The 19,311-nt window shown below is 47.0% G+C and overlaps 1 protein-coding gene across 1 annotated transcript in view; it reads left to right on the top strand.

The window, feature by feature from the left end:
- Nucleotides 1-1,049: 1,049 nt before the first annotated feature.
- LOC146174337 (uncharacterized) overlaps nt 1,050-19,311 on the top strand; it is a 36,398-nt gene continuing 18,136 nt past the window's right edge. Inside the window, exons 1-3 of the mRNA XM_084585378.1 lie at nt 1,050-1,108; nt 5,906-6,125; nt 16,402-16,581. Coding sequence (XP_084441504.1) covers nt 1,050-1,108; nt 5,906-6,125; nt 16,402-16,581 — 459 coding nt within the window. The remainder of the gene's footprint in view (nt 1,109-5,905; nt 6,126-16,401; nt 16,582-19,311) is intronic.

Raw genomic sequence — 19,311 nt, 5'->3', positions numbered from 1 at the left:
TTGATCCCAGTTGGGTTCTTGCAGCCTTGAAGATTCGGCTCGCATTGCCCATCCTGTCAGTTTATAAATTGTAGAATGAGGCTGCTGTCAGAGGCTGGTCGGTTGGTAAACATTCTTCAGCATCTGCGCTCAGTGCCGCCTCGCTCATCTGCCCATCAAATCTTTGTGCACCCAGACCTTGCTTCCTCGAAGCATGTGTTCCTCAGCCGAGACGCTGTAAAAGCGCCTTTTACCCTCTCATTCGACGGCCCGTACCGCGACCTCAACAGGACGACAAAGTCAGCGACAATCCTGCTGGATGGTCGTGAAGAGGTCGTCTCTCTAGATCGCCTCAAACCCGCGTACCTCGAGACACTTCCCCAGGAGCTCCCCTCAGATGTTTCCGGCTTAGCTGCAGACCTGCTTGCCACCGTGGCGCCCCCATCTCTGCCCCGTCGGTGCGTACATTTCGCCGTTCCGTCTGGGCGGGGGGCCCTATAGCGCCCGCCGACGCTATAAAGCGGAGGCGCTGAGATCAGCGTTACCAGCCCGTGTTAGCGGAAAATAAATATGTACAGCGCGTGCTCGGAGCGCAGACATGGCACGGGCTGTTATGAACGAGAAGCCTGCCACGCTGGTAATCTTGATCTGGTGCTCCGCTGCGACCCTGCAAATTCGGAACACAGTCAAGGGGCCGAAGGCCCATATCCAGGGGTCAGCCAAGACTCCTTGAAATCTGGCAGCCTCTAGAGCGAGACCGATGAGCGCTCGTTGGTCATCTAGGGTAGAGCTGCGTAGACGGGCCTTCCAAGTATGTTGTGTGGGTGTTGGCGTGTGTTGTCATGGATAAGTCCAGGCCATATGAAGGAGGTCTGCTGGGATATTGCAGTGTTTACACATCGGTATATACCGTTCAGGAAATATATTATGGAATCGTTTGGGTTTGGAAAAGGAGTTCGTCTGGAGTTGGTGCTTATGACTTCCTCTGTCTGTAAGTTCTTGGTGGTGAACTGGATAGAGTTGGCGAGAAAGACGATACTTAGTGTTGGAGCAGGTCGCGTGAAGTGATTATGGCGTCCTTCCTCACCAAGGCAGGCATGTTGGGGCGGGATGATAAGCTGCTCTTAAAGTGAGCTATCGAACTAGCTCATGTGCTCTCTCATTACCCTTGAGACTAATGTGGGCTGGAGCCCATATCAGGAGAGTCAGGTGTTTAGGAGGATTTGATATGAGTACGCGAAACGCTTCGCCTGAAATACGACCATGAGTAAAACTAAGAATGGCGCGCTGTGGGCTCTCTGAGGCTATCGTCTTTAATGACTAAGCGCCTCTATCACTGTGAACGTTCACATCGTTTACACATAAGGTCGTCCTGGTCACCAATACCTCCTTATTAATCCTGGCACAGAGGCCCGATGTTGTTTTTTAGAGCGCAGCTCTTTGACGTCCGTTCCTGGGTTTCGCGTCGGCGTCGTCGTCGGCCTCGTAACCAGCTCCGCCCCCCTTTCATCCCCCCAGCGCTAGCAGCGACCGACTGATACCGCTGGATGCCGCTGACGCCGCTAGAGAGTCAAGATAACGTGACTGCATAGATTTGATTTAAGTTTTGATTTATTTATAGGAAGGGAAAGGCGAGGTAACTGTCTCACTTGATTTCTGTGGACACCGCAACCACGCCGTAAGGGAAGGGAGGAAGATGGGAGTGAAAGTGGATAGAGAGAAAGAGGAGCCGTAGTGGAGGGCTACGGAGTAATTTCGACCACCTGGGGATCTTTAACGTGCAGTGACATCGTACAGCACACGACGCCTCTTCGTTTCGCCTCCATCGAAACGCAGCCGCCGAGGTCGGGTTCGAACCCGGGTACTCCGGCACAGTAGTCTGGCGTCTTACCACTGCACAACCTCGGCGGGGCAGACTGCATAGAACACCGTCGCCGCCATGCAGAAAGAGGAGGGGAGGGTTCCCCCCCCCCCCCCCCCGGTTCCTGTGTGGCGGATAGGGTGCTCTTCAGTTGCCGACGCGCCGGTTATTTCACGTAGGCCCCGGCACGTCGACGAATACGTGACCACCTTCCCACGGCTAGACCTGGTTCTTGGCGCTGCGGAAGCGACGGTATCATATTGTTTGCGTCGGCATCGGCGGCGTTGTCCCTGAAACCAACTCCGCAGCTGGGGTTGACTCACTATCGGCGTCAGCAGCATCAGTTTGTCGCTGCTATCTCTTCCCTCCTCCCTTTATCGCGTTGTCCGCTTGCTGCGCGCGCTTCTGCCCCCATCTTTTGCCGCTGGGTGTACACGCCGCCCCTTCCCCCCTCTTCCTGCGAGTCTCCGGTTGTCAAAGCGCCGGCTCGAACTTAATTCCTTTCTTCGCTCCTCCTCCAATGCAACCCCTGTGCGGTGGCAATCAGAGAGCCAGATCGGTGGCGGCGGATCTGTATATGTGCACCGCTCGAGCCGAAATTGCCGCTGCCGTTCGCCACTGCAAAATTATCCGCCAGTTCTTTCTGAGCCATGAGCGAGACGACCGGTGGAAGTCCTCCGTCTGCTGCTGCTGCTGCTGCTGCTGCTGCTAAACGAGCTGCCAGAGCAGAGGCCCAGCGCCGTAGCCGCCAGAATCCAGAGCAGTAAGCGAGGCTGAAGCAGAAGCTCATCGCCGCCGTCGAGAAGACCTTGCCGTTCGCACCGCCGAAACGGAGGCTCATCGCCACCGCCGAGAGCAACCAGGTGTAAGCGAGGCTGAAGCAGAAGCTCATCGCCGCCGCCGAGAAGGGAATATTTGTTAAAGGAATACGTGTGAAAAATAAAAAAAAATGCTGTGATAGCGCATACATGTGTTGCTCGATTTCTTTGCCTCAATCTATCGAAAAGGTGAAACAGCTTATTTGCTGCGCTCAAATTTCACATTAGGAAGTAACGTAATCGTCGGTAATCTTTTGTTCTTGTCTATAGTGGTCTCTCTTTTTCCTGTCCCGTCCTCTGCGCTAATTTCCAGTCTTGGAAAGCTAACTAACCCAACTTCATGCTATGACAAATGCAGGTTCTCTTTGAAATTAATACAAATTTTAGTTGTAATGCCCTTCCATTTTCTGTACTGAATTGCTGATCATAACTTCAGAGCAGTTTAGTTAAAAGCTCAATGTCGGCATTATGATGAACTTATTAACGCCCATAATGCTATTTAGAGCACGTTTAGGATGAAATGTTCAACTACTAAATACACTACAATGAATGCTTGAAACCACATTATTTTGTGAATAATAAGGCTACAAATGGTTCGATACGGATGTGGCCTATTTACCCTTTTGTCAAAAAATATGCCCCAGAAGAAAAAAACATTCACAATTTAATTGTTTCAGGAGAAGGGCCTAGACCTCACCCAAAATTATTATTACAAATGTAATAATTGTCATGTTTTTGTCGATGATAAAGTTCTTGTCTATGCTGTTTTCAGGGTGAAATTTTTGCTTCTTTCCACCCGCTTGCGCAACAAGTTGTTATATACAGCTAGAATCAAAATTAAAGGGAACACTGGAGCGCGTGGCCTCCAGGCTTTCAAATGCGTTGTCACCGACACGTGATAAGAATCAGTGGCAAAGACGCATCCAGAGTAAGCTTGGTCGGCTGCTCTTTCCGAACGTACACTTCGTGCTACCCATTCTCGTCCTGTGTTGGTGGCAGCGCTTTGCAAAGCGCGGAGGCCACGCGCTCCCATGTTTCCTTTCATTTTGCTTCTAGCTGTGCATAATTAAGCTTTCCTTAGGGCTTCTGAAAACGCTAAACAGTGCCAAAAAAGCAAATGGATACACTACATTCCAGAAGCACGTCTGCGCTCACGTGAAACTCGGAGAAATGTTTTCAAAAACATTTTTTTTCTTCAGTTTGGAATGCCCTGCTTTAGACATATATGTTTAAGCGTGAAGGAAGCAAAATATTTAAATGTTTTCATATAAAACGCCTATTTCCATTCAGAATTCGAAATCATCATCATATTGGTGGGAATTTCATTCTCAACTCCCACTTTGAAACGTTCTACATGCAGGACAATAAGTTGATGGAGTAATTGCTGGATGCCTAATACGTTAATTGATAGCCACTTTATTTTTTCTTATGAAGCAATGACCTAATCTCGTTTGCTTTCTGTGCGGAATAGTAATATGGTATGCGCGGCTGATTTTGCTCTCTATGCTAATGGAAAACACGGGCGTATCTACCTAAGCGCACGCAAAACGCATACAGCATGCAACATTATACAGCACGCCACACTTTTACAGAGAACGTTAGAGCATTTTGAAAGCACTCTGCGAGGAGAAATATTTTATTCATTAAGCGTTTCGAGCAACTGGGATATAATGTGCTGTTCTACATCTACAACATTAGGCATTTACGGGGTGCAGCAATTCGGGGTACAAAGCATCCGAAATATATGCTTCCGCAGTACGCATCGTCTTGTATACAGGCTGTAACGGAGGTCTGCACAAAACAAGCTGCCTACGCCCTTGTGTACTATGTGGCTGAAACAATTATGAATGTTTCATATAGCTTGCACAAATGTGAGCACCTGGGACTGCGGATGATGAAAAGAGCGCTTTTGTTAAAGCCCTTTGCAGAAGAGCTGTGTTCACGACGCGATCGATATTTAACGGTGATGTATGGAACTGTAGCGTGATGGTGCTCGGCCATGCAGGAAGAAAACTTTCCTATAAAGTTAACAACCTTTGTAGCTAACTCTCCTGAATTTGTTAGTCGGCAGATGCCTTCGTTCGTAGCAAAATTCTTTGAAGTTCTCAGGTGCTTTGACATGGTTGCAGCGGCTTTGTAGAATGTGGTTTGTCCAATAATGCAATAGATGCCGCCATATGGCTTTATTTCTCCTGTAACACAAAAGAAGAGCCAGCGACATATGTACAAAATTGTTAACCTACGCAGTGAGTTGCCTTTGTCCTAGGTTTTGTCTTACCAAATGATTCATTTTCTTTCACTTCAAATTAAGTCAAGGCAGGCAGCATTGTTTAGTGTTCCTTTCCTGTACCTTTCGTGAGGCGTGATAGCTTAAATATGCTCAAATCCCGCAGTCTGAACTATCTACTAAAGCACCAGTGTGCTATTCTAAAGCTCTCTATTGAAGTGCGTGTTCTAGCAAATCAAGGTACCAGTTAGTCTTTCTTTAAGGAAACAAACATCTCATAAACATATTCTTGCTCAGATAAAGAAGGCACGGGCATGGGAGGGGAGTTAAATAAGTAGAGTAGATGTCAAACGTTTCCTTAGCGTGACGTTCTGATTTCCAGATGTAGGCAGAGGGCGAGTAAGGTGGAGGGATGCGGTTAAAAGTTGTGGGATGTGGTGGCCGCAATGGGCGCAGAATATGATCGCAGGAATAGGTGTTTTGCTCTACAGGAAAAGTCGATTTATGGTGATGTTGGTACCAGCAGTGATAAATATATGAGACCTAGGCAATGCTCTGAGAAATGAGCTCTAGTGTACTGTAAGATGATATCAGGATTCCATGAGCTCGAGCCCACCCATTTGTCTCTCTTTAACGACAAAAAAGCAAGGCATTTTGGCCAAAGTCTCCCAGTTTCCCCGTTTGCCACTCTGTGCCGCATGGTACTGGATACTCAGGATAGCGGCATAAATGTCATATTTTCGGCACATCTAATCCAATTTTTATGGCTGTACAAACATTATAGTGAAAACGCTGGATGTAATTTATGGAAATGATTTTGGGTAACAAGTAAGGGTAGCCATTATAATTAACGTAAGGACACTCTTTCGGCATTGTTTAGTCTTCTCAAAGCTGCAGAAATTGGTCCTCATTGAGTTAAAGGGTGTCCGCTCTGGCGGGCAACAGATTACGCCAATTGCTGGTGCTCAGAGGCTCTGTGCATGTTACTGCGCTTATTGAGATAAACAAATCCTCTTGCAGTGTGGCTCCCAGGCTTAACTTCGAGCACCGGCTGCACTTGAGGGACACTGACGCAGGTGGAGAGTTCCCCAGAAACTGGATCCCACAGGCCTGCCGCTGGGTGGAGCTCTCGGCACGTTGCCATTTGGAGCGTAGTGTGCGGTCTCGGGGCTACGGACATCTATCCCTGTACCAGCTACTGTGGAAGCTACTGTACTTCGCACCTTTCATGGGGAATCAGGCGAGTACTCAGGTTGTACTTTACATGTGCGCAAGCTCACTGCAATTTCTCGATTTGCAAGTCGTTTATTTGAAAGCTATGGTTCATTGAAAGAGGCAATTTTGTCCTGCAAACATCTGAGTGTAATAACGGAGCTCCTCATGGTTCCTTTTAGTTTGAACTCCGCCTAATTGGAAGAAAGGTTGTGTTGACGTGCATTTGAAATGATTGATGTTCAATGTAAACGGAGCTTCAGCAGAGGCATCATTTAGTCGAACACTTAATCCCAGGAAGAAAAGACATCGTTCTGCTCGATAGAGTCATTTCAAGCTTGATTATGCTTTTTCCCGCAAGACTTGGTACCGTTAGTAAAGTGACAAAATAAAATCTAAATTTCGTACGTACCCGACCCTTTCCTCTAATCAGCCGTCTTTTTTTTTTTTGACAATAAGAGCCCGGAAGGAATATTTGCGCTTGGTCAATTTTCTGGAAAAGAAACTGCATCACCATAATTACGAGCTGGTTAAACCTGGTTAAACCTAGCGTTTTAGGAATCGTACTGTTTGTCTTTGCTACTACGCGAATTTATTTGGCAGTCGTGAACTGCCTTGAAATTTGCTCTGTAAAAAAAATGCGTAAATGTTGTTTCTATGTTTCCATGTTGTGGGCGCACATATCCCAGATGTGCACTAGGGGCCGTACTTAGAGGAATATTTGAAATGGCTGAACCAGACTTTAGTGCGTAGGAAAATTAGTTGGACCAATAAATATAGCAGGGAGCTCACCTTTTCGAGTTCCCTGCACCTTCTTTTTTTTCACTTAGTGTAGTTAATACGACGACTATTTCACCGGGTTACCACCAGGGATGGCGCCAGAGCATTGAAAGTGGGGCGGGGGGGGGGGGAGGGGAGGAGGGGGTGAGGTGAAAAAGGAGGGTGAGGGGTTCGTTTCACATGATGCCTTTATGACATTTATTTTCATAAATTCCCATAAATAAGTAAACAAAATGAAGCAGCGAAAGCTTCGGCTGCATTATCCTTGTGCGCAAACGCTTGGCAAATTTTATTGTCTAGCCCGGAAAGTATGGGACTGGAGCCTGGCATCTGTCACCTCACCATGGCACGATTGCTATTTACAAACAAACCTGTGTAATACCATTTTTGCATTAACAGGGGCGATCCTTTAGCGACGTTAATACGGCACAATCACCGCGCAACAAAACGAATACTACTGACTTGGAGGTTAACGACACTGCATAGTACTAAACGTAAACTCTGAGTGCACTGAACATAAATTGCATCAGAAACATAACGTGATATCATGTCAGGCCGGTTATTCGCGCATAAAGTTGAGCAAGGCTTCTGTGAGAACGGTGTGTGCATGCTCACCAGCAAATTCAGTTTTGTATTATCGTTCCAAATGACACCTTGCAAAAAAATAAACATTTTTTTACTTCGATTTTACACAGACATGAAATGCATTTGTACCCATTTCGGTCCAGGTTTCAGGCTTGTTAGAATGCAGAGCAGTGCATTAGGCGCCTTTTTTTGCAACCAACCATTCGGAGTAACAAATAAATTAATAAAGGCCTTTGCTAGCTATGGAAAGTACATCATCTAAGACGAACATATCACTTGGACGCAAAATCCAGTCCTTAAAGGAGGTCGGTTTTCCTCAACTTTCTCTCAGTTTTGAAATTAGTGAGCAAGTGGGGCCACCTAGCGAGGCATAATAAAAGTAGAAGTCTTAGGCACAGCTTTGAGATTTGTAACGGAGGAATCTTGCGTTCCATTGGCGTTGCTTTCATCTATTTCCGAAGACCTCACCGCCAAACGGCTTCTATCGTGTAAATCTGAACTATCTATTTCAACTACAGCTGATTCATGTTCTATGGTATGCCCGCCACATCGTTTATAGATCCTTTTCATTTCTGGAACTGCGCCTCCGAAAGCAGCCGCGCTTTGCTCCTAGGCACTGAGATGGCGCTGCAGTCCAAGGTGGCGCCACCCCGGCTATGCGCCGATATTCCAGCGCTACGGATGTTGCATTAGCTGCAGAAATTTAGTTCGTGTTTTTTTTTTGAAATCCAAACATCCTTGCTTTTCCTGTAAGTATCTGCACAGTCTCAGCCACACTGCAGTTCACTGTGGGCGCCGACATTGTCCATTATTTATTATTCCACAACCTACAAGCAGTACGCGCTGCCAGACGTTATTCCTCTAGCGCAGAATTTCTAAAATATTCACTCAGATGTTAGGTAGTGTTTGGCTCCTTTTTTTGTAATGTGGTAGGACTGAGCAACCATATTCCAATGCATTTTGAGCCATAATATTCAGACAGGCACAGACCTAAGGGTACGAATTGGCACTTCTCCCTGCCGCCAAATGCCTGTTTGTCTTGCAACTGCGAGAGAACAGTACTGCGGAGAGACAAATTGTTGCGAAAAACATGAAGGGCGTACAACACACACTTCTGGAAAGAGAGTATTGTTAAATTCAATGGATATGCAATAACCGAAAACATGGTCAAAAAGGGTGCAGCGGTGGCGTAGCGGAAGAACATCCGCCTCAAATGCAAGAGGACCGGGACTCAAATCTCGGCGCCGCACAATTCTCCACCGGATTAAAAAACAACAAATCCGCTTGCCGATGGAATTGCATAAAGAAGGTTTGGGGTGCGACCTGATGCCGGTGAACCCCTCCATGCTGCAGCAACGCACTCCCTCGCCAGAACAGGAGTTGGTCACCCTGGTGTAGTAACTGGCCGCAACCTCTCATGATTAGTTCCATAAAACCCCAGCCCTCAGTCACCAACGGTTGCGGAACAACTGACCACGGCGGCGGTCAGACCTGTGACGCAGCAGGGGGTGCTAAGAATTCCTGCCTCCGCTGGACAGGCCGCCATTGGAAATTGACCCTGGCAACGTTTAACGTTAGAACCCTAGCTAGTGAAGCTAGTTTAGCAGTGCTGTTAGAGGAGCTAGAGTGTGTGAAATGGGATGTCATAGGACTTAGTAAGGTTAGGAGGCCGAATGAGGCATATACTGTACTGAAGGATGGGCATGTACTGTGTTATCGAGGTTTACCGGAGAGGCGACAAGTAGGAGTAGGTTTCCTTGTCTATAAGTATATAGCGGGTAATACAGATGATTTCTATATCATTAAGGAGAGGATGGTAGGCATCGTAATTACACTGTAAGAAAAAAAGGTGTGATCTTACCCCTTTAGGGGGGTAAGTCCACTGACGCACTGGGGACCCCCTTTGGGTGCAAAGTTACACCCTCGACTGGGGCTTAAGTGTGTGTGGTGTAAAGTTTACGCGGCCACGAGGTCAACGTTATGCCATATGGGGAAGTGCAAGTATATGCTTCTGGGGAGTAATGTTGCCCTTTTTCAGAAGGACTAAAGGTTAGGCCATGAAGGTGCAAAAATATGCTCTAAGATCTGGTGCATGTTTGCCCCCCGCTGGTATAAGCTTATGCTTAATCGTAAGGCGTAAACTTACCCTCACAGGGTCTGCATTTATGCCAGCATAATGAGCTTACTACAGCACCTCGTAAGTGTACCTTTGCACCGTATGAATGGGCGTAACTTTGCACTTTTAAGTTCATATTCATGCTTCATTATGAAGGGTAATATTACCACCCAGAGGAATAAAATAAATTCATAATTTAGTGTGTTCTTTACACCCATTTAAGATAATGTTCTTTTCCTTCGAAGGGTATGTTTTCGCCCTTCTAAATATACTCTAGGCGCCCACTGGTACGCTAGTAATTTGAAAACTACCACACTTCGACTGATTGTGCAGTCAGTCACAAGACGTCGCCGCTTTCGAAGCGATACGAGACATACATTTTCTTTATTTGCAACGCAAGCGACTCCGTTTGGCATATGTGTGGTAATGCGGCCTCCGCTGCAACATTAGACAGCCTTAACATACACCCTATTCAGAAGAAAAGCGTTTGGTGAAAAGATGTATGATGTCTTCGTCAGCCGGTCACAGACGCCCTTACTTCCGCATTGTTGGTTTCTTCGTGCTGGAGCGACATATTTGTGACGGGCCATGTAGCCATTCAGGGTACAGTTCGCACACTGATATCAGTACACGAGGACGGAAGGCAGGGTTTACTTTTTATGCGTTGAAAATGGCAGGATAACTGAGCAGTCTTTTGTCATCGTCGTGGTTGGATCCATACTCCGTGGGAACCTGTGTGAGAGAAAAACGAGAGAAAAATGAGATGTGAGGGAGTACACAGATTTAAAATGTATACACATGCAAGCAATGGAAACACCTCGGCGACTAAACTGCGGCGACGTGGCAAAAAAAAAAAAATGGAAGCGTGTTGGAACCGCGTCGCGGCTGCAGATACAGCAAGCGCTTTCTCTCATATGGGAAACATTTTTCCATAACCGCACCCTTCTTGTGCGCGGCAAGCGAGGAAAGTCTGATGGGGCGGGTAACCGAGGATCGCTCCTTTTTGTTCTGCACAAATTCGTTCGCAGTAGTGGTGCCGGCCTATTTTCCAAGCAGTATAGTTAAGTGCGGGGCTACTTTCAGCTAGCATGTGTGGTGATGTTCGAGGCATCTGTGGACGCACCATGATATACCTTCCCCCTGCACTTGGCCTGCTTCATCCATGACAGCCTTGCCTTCAACTACTGCTCAGAAAATAAGCCCACTCAACTATTGTCAAAAAAGTTTTGCTGGAAATACGCGAGGGAACCTCGGTAAGGGTACTTCACCCGTCGGTCACAAGAGGGGTGCGTCACTAAGAAAAGGTCCATTATTATGCAGCAGGCCAGGGCGTCGATAACTGGGGGGACGTTCGTGGAAAATCACGCTCAGAAAACTCCTCCATTTTAGGAAGCATGGTCATCAAAAATGATAGATGAGGGGGCTTTGTGTAATCGCAGCAAGCTACTGAAAAAATGTCCATTATGAGACATAAAATTAAGCTGCGTGAACTGGCCTAAAGTGCAAAGCTGTGCACATGATTCTGTTAGGCGGTTTTACTGTAGGAGAAAGGATATGACACAATAATCAAAACGCAAGCTCTCAACGCCGGATAACTCTTGAAGGACATGTCCCAAAACTAGACCAAACTTAGGTATGCCTTAATAACACTGCAAGGAACAACAAGGAAACACACAGAAGAATGGACGTACACAGGCGCTTAATAACAACTGAAATTTTATTTCGGAGCACGACATATATAAACATGCATAAAGGTGTGAAGCCAAGGTGATGCTGTGCGATCACCGAAAACAGTCTAGTAACCGCCCTGGCTCCACCTCTTTATGCATGCTTATATATGTTTTGCTCGGTAATGAAATTTCAGTTGTTCTTCGTCTCACAAGTTATCTGTAGCACTGCAAAAGGCAGAGGAGCCCTTGCAATTGTGCTCCGAAGTGCCTCTCGGCCGTGCACACTATAATAGAGAATTGTGCTCATATACGGCACCCCCGCCAATTTGGTGGCGAGAGCCGCGTAGGAGCACAATTGCTAGCTTATTGTAGTGTGCGTGATCCGGATTACCCCGGGGTGCCTCTGCCTTTCGCAGTGCTGCAAGCATCTTCTGAGACGAATTATAGTCAGCGCCAGTGTCCACCCATTCTGTGTGTTTCCGTGTTGTTCCTTGCGCTGCTCTTTAAGAATGCAGTACTGACTAGCCCGGCATCTCGCACTTGCAAGCTTAGGAAACCACGAATATTGATTACGTAAGTGCAATAAGAATTAAATTGTTACGAGTTTAGTTAACCACCATATTAGCTTGATTAACCTGTATCCTGATGTAAACAATTGCAATTTGAAACCATCCCAATATCACAAAAAGCAGTTTTAAAACTTCTGGTCCACCTTCGCTGAAACACATGGTATCCGAATGGGTGGTCACTCAAATGCAGTCACGCCTGCTGATCATAGAGATTGGGACCACTGGAACCTCGGACTCAACACTGTGCTCACTATTGCGACGCATGCTGATTAAATGAGTACCGGCTTAAACCCACAATAAGGGCAGCAAGAAGTTCGAAAAATGAAACTTACAAGCACCATGCGCCGGTTTACGTTGACTGCTTCCACCGCACCTGCTGCTGTCGCCCATCATTGGCATGCGTCATGGAGTCCGAAGCAGGTCTTTGTGACTCGGCGCCACCGCAACAGCAACCTTTCAAATCCATACTTGCTCTCAACGCTGGCTCAGCGAATCTGCTAACGTGCCCTCTCCTCCGCTGCTGCTTTTGGGCAGCCCATGACTGTTGCAGCACTAGAAAATGCATACCTCTTGCTTTATCCAAGCTCCACATCGTCGCTGATTGCAGAGTCGTTGTGAGCTGTGCCCTAAACAGAATTCTGCAGGGTCAGTTAATTTAAGGTTACGTCTCTACAGGAGGTAGTTCCCTGCAGTGACAACGAAAGACGTTGCTCGCACATATCTATTTACACGTTGAGTATGATACAAATATATGCAGTGACCACAGGATGGTGAGGTCCCGAATTAGCCTAAATCAGAAGAAGGAACGCAACACATTAGTAAGAAACAAACCCATCAACGAATTAGCGGTGAGCGGGAGGGCAGAAGATTTCAGGATCTCGCTACAAAATATATATTCAGCTCTAACCGAGGATGGTGATATTACCCTAGAAGCAATGAACAATGATTTCAGAGATATCATGACTGAGTGCGCGGTAGAAGTAGGCGGTAGGATAGTTAGAAAGGATACCCGTAAGGTGTCTGAGGAGACGAAAAATTGGGAGAAGAAACGCTAGAGTATGAAAGCTTCCAACCCAACAGACCAGATAGAAATGGCCGAGATATCAAAGCTAATCAATAAGCCCAAGGTGGCCGATATAAGGAAGTATGACATGGAGAAAATTGAGCATGCTGTAAAGAATGGTGGAAGCCTTAAAGCGGTAAAGAAGAAATTGGGCGTAGGCAGAAACCAGATGTATGCGATAAAGAACAAGGCGGGCAACGTCATCTCGAATATGGACAAGATAGTCAAAGTAGCCGAGTTGTTCTATACAGATCTCTACTGTAGCCAAAGTAGTCAGGACCGTAATGAAATTGGCGGTAGGGAAAAACAGAACGACGTTCCTTCAGTGACGAAGGACGAAGCCAATGAAGGATTAGAAACTATGAAAAGGGAGAAATCAGCTGAAGAGGATCAGATAACTACAGAATTGTTGAAGTACGGGGTGGGGATATCGTGCTAGAAAAACTGGCCACCCTGTATACGCAGTGCCTAGTGTCATCGACGGTACCGGAATCATGGAAGAATGTAAACATTATCCTCACTCATTAGAAAGGGGACTCTAAGGATCCTAAATATTGCAGACCAATCAGCTGACTGTCTCTTACGTATAAGGTATTTACTGTAGTAATCGCTAATAGAATCAGGACAACCTTATACTGCAATCAAGCAGGTTTTGGGAAACGGTACTCTACTATCGGTCATATCCATACCACCAACCAGGTGATAGAAAAATGCTCAGATTATAACCAGCCCTTATACATAGCATTCACTGATTACGAAAAAGCATTTGACTCAGCTGAAACATCGGCGGTGATGCAAGCATTGCGAAATCAGGGGGTAGACGAGCCGTACGTGAAAGTGCTGGAAGATATATATAGTGGTTGCCCAGCAACCATAGTTCTGCATAAAGAAAGTAACAAAATTTCCATAAAGAAAGGAGTTAGGCAAGGAGACACAATCTCCCCAGTACTATTCATAGCTTGCTTAGAGAAACTATTCAGAGACTTGGAATGGTGCAGTTAGGGATAAGGGTAGATGGACAATACCTCAGTAACCTGCGATTTGCTGATGACATTGCCTTGCTAAGCAACTCGGGAGATGAACTGCAAAAAAGTAGAAAGGCAGGCTTGAAAATCAATATGCAGAAGACTAAGGTAGTGTTCAACAGCCTTGGAAGAAACAGCAGTTTACATTAGGTAGCGAAGTACTGGAAGTAGCAGGCGAATACGTCTACATAGGACAGGTAGTAACCGCAGATCCAGATCATGAAAAGGAAATAACAAGAAGAATAAGATTGCGATCAAGCGCATTTGGTAAGCAGTCGCAGATTATGACTAGCAACTTAACGGTATTGCTTAAGTGGACAGTATACAACAGTTGCATCTCACCTGTACTGACCTTTGGGGCTGAAACGTGGAGGCTAACCAAGAAGGTTCTACTTAAGTTTAGGACAACCCAAAGGGCTATGGCACGAAAAATGGTAGAGGTAACGTTTGGAGATAAGGAACGTGCACAGTCGGTCACAGAAATAACTCAAGTTACCGACATTCTAGCGGAAATTAAGAAGAAGAAATGGACATGGGCAGAACATGTGCGAAGAGAGGATAACCGATGGTCGCTTAGGGTAACAAACTGGATTCTAAGGGAAGGAAAGCGTAGCAGGGGGCGACAGAAAGTTAGGTGGGTGAATGAGGTTAAGGAGTTCGCAGGGGTCCAATAGATACAGCTAGCACAGAACCGGGTTTAAATGAGAAATATGAGAGAGGCCTTCGTTCTGCAGTGGGTATAGTCAGGCTGATGATGAGGATGCGGTCAAAATAAATATATCTGGTGGAATGGTCCCTCAGGCGTGATGGAGTTCCTAGCATATGTCTTAATCGCCTATAGTACTTCTGTCTAAATGAAGAACTTGAAGGGCTTGAATATTATGTACTTTGTTTTACTTGTATTTAGAATCAATTTATTATTTAAAAGCCACCGTGACAATTTCACCAGGTATTCATTAGCAACTTTTCCCAAGGTTGCTGTGCTTGATCTAGTGAAGAAGACATTACCAAAATGGACAGAGAAGACCACAATGGACGGCGTCAGGCGCAGGCGATTGCCCTTGCACCACCACTATGGCTCCATATACATTGTTTTCTATGTGGACGTTGCGAGGCCTCATCATTCCTAGGGAGGATGGCACACGGCTGCAGTCTTTCACGAGGAAAAACAGGGGCACGGCTTCATGTTTAAGGCCCCTAGCGCAACTCACGCAAAGGAGATTCAAATCACCCTGGCGGCCTCCCACTTGCAATATAAATTCATCTTATGGAACTCGCGAGTAGCCTGTAGGAATTTTGAGCTTGGCTGGATACCGCCTATAGCACAACCAATACGTCGGAGAGCTGCTCGAGATCAGGATTACCAGACCCATTTTCTCATTTGGACAGTAGGTCACCAGGGTCTACGAGGGAATCATGTCGCCAACTCGGCCACCCGCATGCTCACTAAATGGGACTCCGACGTAGACCCTACTGACCTGAATCAGGACACATGACATCTGTTAAATTTTTAATACATCTCTGCTTAACCGGGACTCGCAGAGGGTCCTCTCACGGGGCTAGAGAAAGCGGACGAAAGAATACTTAGCCTATTTAATAATACTCTACTGCGCACGGCAGTACTCAAACATTTCGACCCTTTCTTTTATGGTTTCTGCCCTTCCTGTGGAGAGGTGACTGACACCTTTAACATGATCTGATCATGCCAGCCGAATTCACAACTTGTTCCCTTACCCAAGAGAACTTGGAGGCGGCCCTGCTCGGCAGCCAGGACCTACCGGTCCAACAAGCACTGGTCCAATGAGCTCGAGTGGCTGCTCAGACCAGTAGGGTCCCGAATAAGGGGTCCGCCTACTATTGTATGGGGAGCGGCTCACTACGGGCGGCTATCCAAACAACATGTCTTTAATGTAATAAATGCTTTTCACCACTACCACCAACCTGGACTTCCGTCTCCACTGCTCCACTGCATCTGGCACGGGGCATACGAAGGCGCATGACATATATGGTTTGGGACAAAAGTCAGTAGCGTATACTAGGTTGATACTCAGCTAGTAAATTCGAATCCGTAGCACAATAAATTTTTTGATACCGCTGCACACCATTTCTGAACTTCAGCGTCGAACAGGTTGTCCGTAACATTTACACGAATGGTGGTGCTCAGTGATCCTACCTCGATTGTTCACAAACGGGACTATAATTGCTGGACGGAAGTATAAATGTTTATCGTGGCACCCCAGTTCATCTAATTCATGAGGATAACGAGTTTGTTGTGCTCGCAATATTATTATACACATTGTGGCCAGATACCTACGGTATTCTATTTATTGCCTGCCTTATATGTTTAGTAATGTGTACTTTTTGTCTCACATATTGTTCCTGTGTTTTGGGTTTTTATGTTTTTCAAGAAATTTTCTTCAGTAAAAAAAAAGTGACCTTGAGAGATGCGAACATGATCTAACGCTAGAAACTTCCTTGTCATTCTGGCTGATGCAGTCCGTGCCCCTGGTGAGGAAGGCATACCAGGAGCTACCGCAGCCTCAGCTCCAAGCCTGTGTTCGGGTCATCGAAGATGTGTTCAGGAGCAGGACGATTCAAGTGGCCAGATCGACGTTGTTAGAGGCGGTGGACGGACTCCACGACACCGTTGCTCACTTCGCCTGGGACGCGCGGCAGGTAAGCGTCATCGGCCCATGGTCCCTTGGGAATTCTAACCTTACAAGAAAAACGTAAATACGGAGATAACTAGTTAAAATAGCAGAGAGAAGTGCGTTGAACTGAGTGAGTTGGAGATAGTTCCAATCGACTTTGGGCGATGCTCCCTGGTACGCAACCTAGTGTCTGTTACTCTTCCTGTGTTGATTATTTTGCGCTGATAACGTCTTAGAAAATTAAATCGCCATTGAAGCATGGGGCGCTTAGCTCTCCGAGTGGTTAGCCCTAACAGGAATATTAACGCGTTCGGTATTGTCCTCTATATAAGTGGAGACAACTGACGCTACAATTGAATAAACGTTGTCAGCAGTTGGGTCTAAATGGCGCTTAAGTACTTAGAAAACAACAGTATGCATTTTCTTCAGACATTTGCAGTTGTTACTAAGTTGACATGCCTTTAGTGCCACCAGCTGTTGATAGGTTAGGTTTGGCCAAGGAAACTTCCAGCTGCTCTGGTTGTCTTACTTTCTGGAAAAGTTGTGGATGGTGGTTTAGCTGTGACTGATGGACGCAAAAAATTCAGATCGCTTGCTCGGTTTGCTTGACAAATTTATGAATAAATAAGCACGTAAAGAACAGGAAGCCGCTTAAGCTACGTGTTGTGTACGTGCCATAGCGCCTTAACACCGCCTTTTCATTATCGGAATAATATGGTATCAAATAATATATTATCCGGTCCGCCTTGTTGGCGCTGTCGTTAGGGCGCTTGACTGCTGCGCCCGAAGATGCGGAACAAGTCCCGGCAGCGGCGGTCGCTTTTCGGTAGAGCCGATGTCCGTGCACGTTAAAGAGTCCCAGGTGGTCGCGATTTCTAGAGCCCTCCACTACTGCGTCTCTAATAGCCTCAGTTTATAGCTTGTGTCGCTTTGGGACTTTAAAAGCCGTAACCAAAACAAACCGCTATTTATCGAGGTAAGCAATGTAATATTTTGCTGTATGTAACCAAGTATGTAACCAAGTGTATGAAGTTATGTGATGTTAGGAAGACAGTGAGAGACCGGAAAGCGTGGCGTGACATGGTCCACAGGTTCACGAAGAGTCGGAAACAGCTGAACGACCGAACTGAACGGAATCAAGCTTGTACAGCTTCTTCTTATTTGAGACGTGAGACATTTTTATCGTGCCGCGTACCGTAACGTCTGTTCAATAAGTATGTGCTATGAAAATATGTGTTTCTCGTCAAAATGGCAGCTCCAATGATATTGCTACATTACGCGGTGCATGCACTGGCATCTGCATAATACCGGAAGAAGAAGAAGCTCGTGAGTTTTGGTGAAGACGACGTGCGAGCAGAGTCGGTTGGTGCCCGGTTAATGCTGCTGTGTTTCTGTGTGCTGTGTGCGGAGTCATCTTGGACTAATCTCTTGGACTTACTTTGCCACGTATCATCTTGGTGGAGGCGACTCAAGAACCCCGTGCGCTCAGAACAAAATATAAGAGCAAAATAGCACAGAAAAGCTGGATTTGCGCAGTGGCCGCCACCTATCTGGGCCGACAACGACGTCAGCAACGACCACTAGGACCTCCGAGGCATCCTCTACCTTCGCAGCTCAGCCAGTGGTACTCACGAAGATCCGCCACCCTCCCATTTGTAATGGCGAAGACAAGCCGCACTTCGACGACTGGCTTGATGAGTACGAGCGCTGCAGCAGAAACAACCACTGGGACGAGACCATTATGCTGGCGAACATAATCTTCTATTTGGCGGGAAAAGCTCGGACGTGGTTCCAAGATCACGAGCAAGGGCTAGTGACCTGGGAAATCTGTAAACAAAAGCTACAGGACTTGTTCCGAAAGCCGATTGGGCAGGATCGCGCAGCAAAAACAGAACTTTCCACTCGCACCCAATCCCCCACGGCGTCCTACCTTGCCTATATTCAAGACGTCCTTTCGTTGTGCCGCAACGTGAACAGCTCCATGCCAGAAGTTGGCAAGATAGGGCATATCCTCAAGGGTATAGCGGATGATACGTTCAACATCCTCTTCTGTACGGATTGCGCTCGTCGACTCGGTACTTCAAGTCTGCCGAAAATTCGAGCAGGCTAAACAACGCCGTGTCGTATATCGCTTTGACTGCCTTCCAAATACGGCGGCTACATCATCCTGCGCTGACCTGCCGCCTTTAGAACAGCCTTCGCATCCAGCGAACATCACTCGGATCATCCGGAGAGGACTCGAGGCCTTGGCTCCTGCACCACTCACGTCTCCGCCGCCCGACACTATGGCCATGATACAGGCCGTTGTTCGCCAAGAACTCGCCAACGTCGGCATCTCCTCCAGCCCCGTGCCGCCACCGTCACCAACACACCCTGTTCCTGTAGTGGCTGCTGCTACCGCGAGCCAGGCTTCCCCACGTCGCTACCTTAGCCGCAATCCTGCAGAGTGGCGCACCGCAGACGACAGGGCAATTTGCTTCATTTGCTGTCGCGCCGGCCATACATCTCCTTATTGCCGTAGCCGTACCTTCTTCGCCTCTCGCTGTTATTACAACGCCGACCGTTAATACTACAATGGACCTCGATGCTTCCATGCCCAATCAGAGGAGCTCCGCCCCGCCTATGATGGACCTGGACATTGTCGTCCTCAAACAGATCAGCCTCGCAACAAAACCGTCCCCACTGGCCGTCGCACCAGCCGATCTCCATCTCCACTGGCTCATCGATCCCGCTCACCGGTCCCTCCTCGCAGCTC

The sequence above is a fragment of the Amblyomma maculatum genome, chromosome 11, assembly GCF_055883805.1.
Source record: "Amblyomma maculatum isolate TAMU_Amacu chromosome 11, ASM5588380v1, whole genome shotgun sequence".
NCBI classification, from domain to species: Eukaryota; Metazoa; Arthropoda; class Arachnida; order Ixodida; family Ixodidae; genus Amblyomma; species Amblyomma maculatum.
The sequence above is the reverse complement of the archived record's forward strand: the minus strand, read 5'-3'. Positions and strand labels throughout refer to the sequence as shown.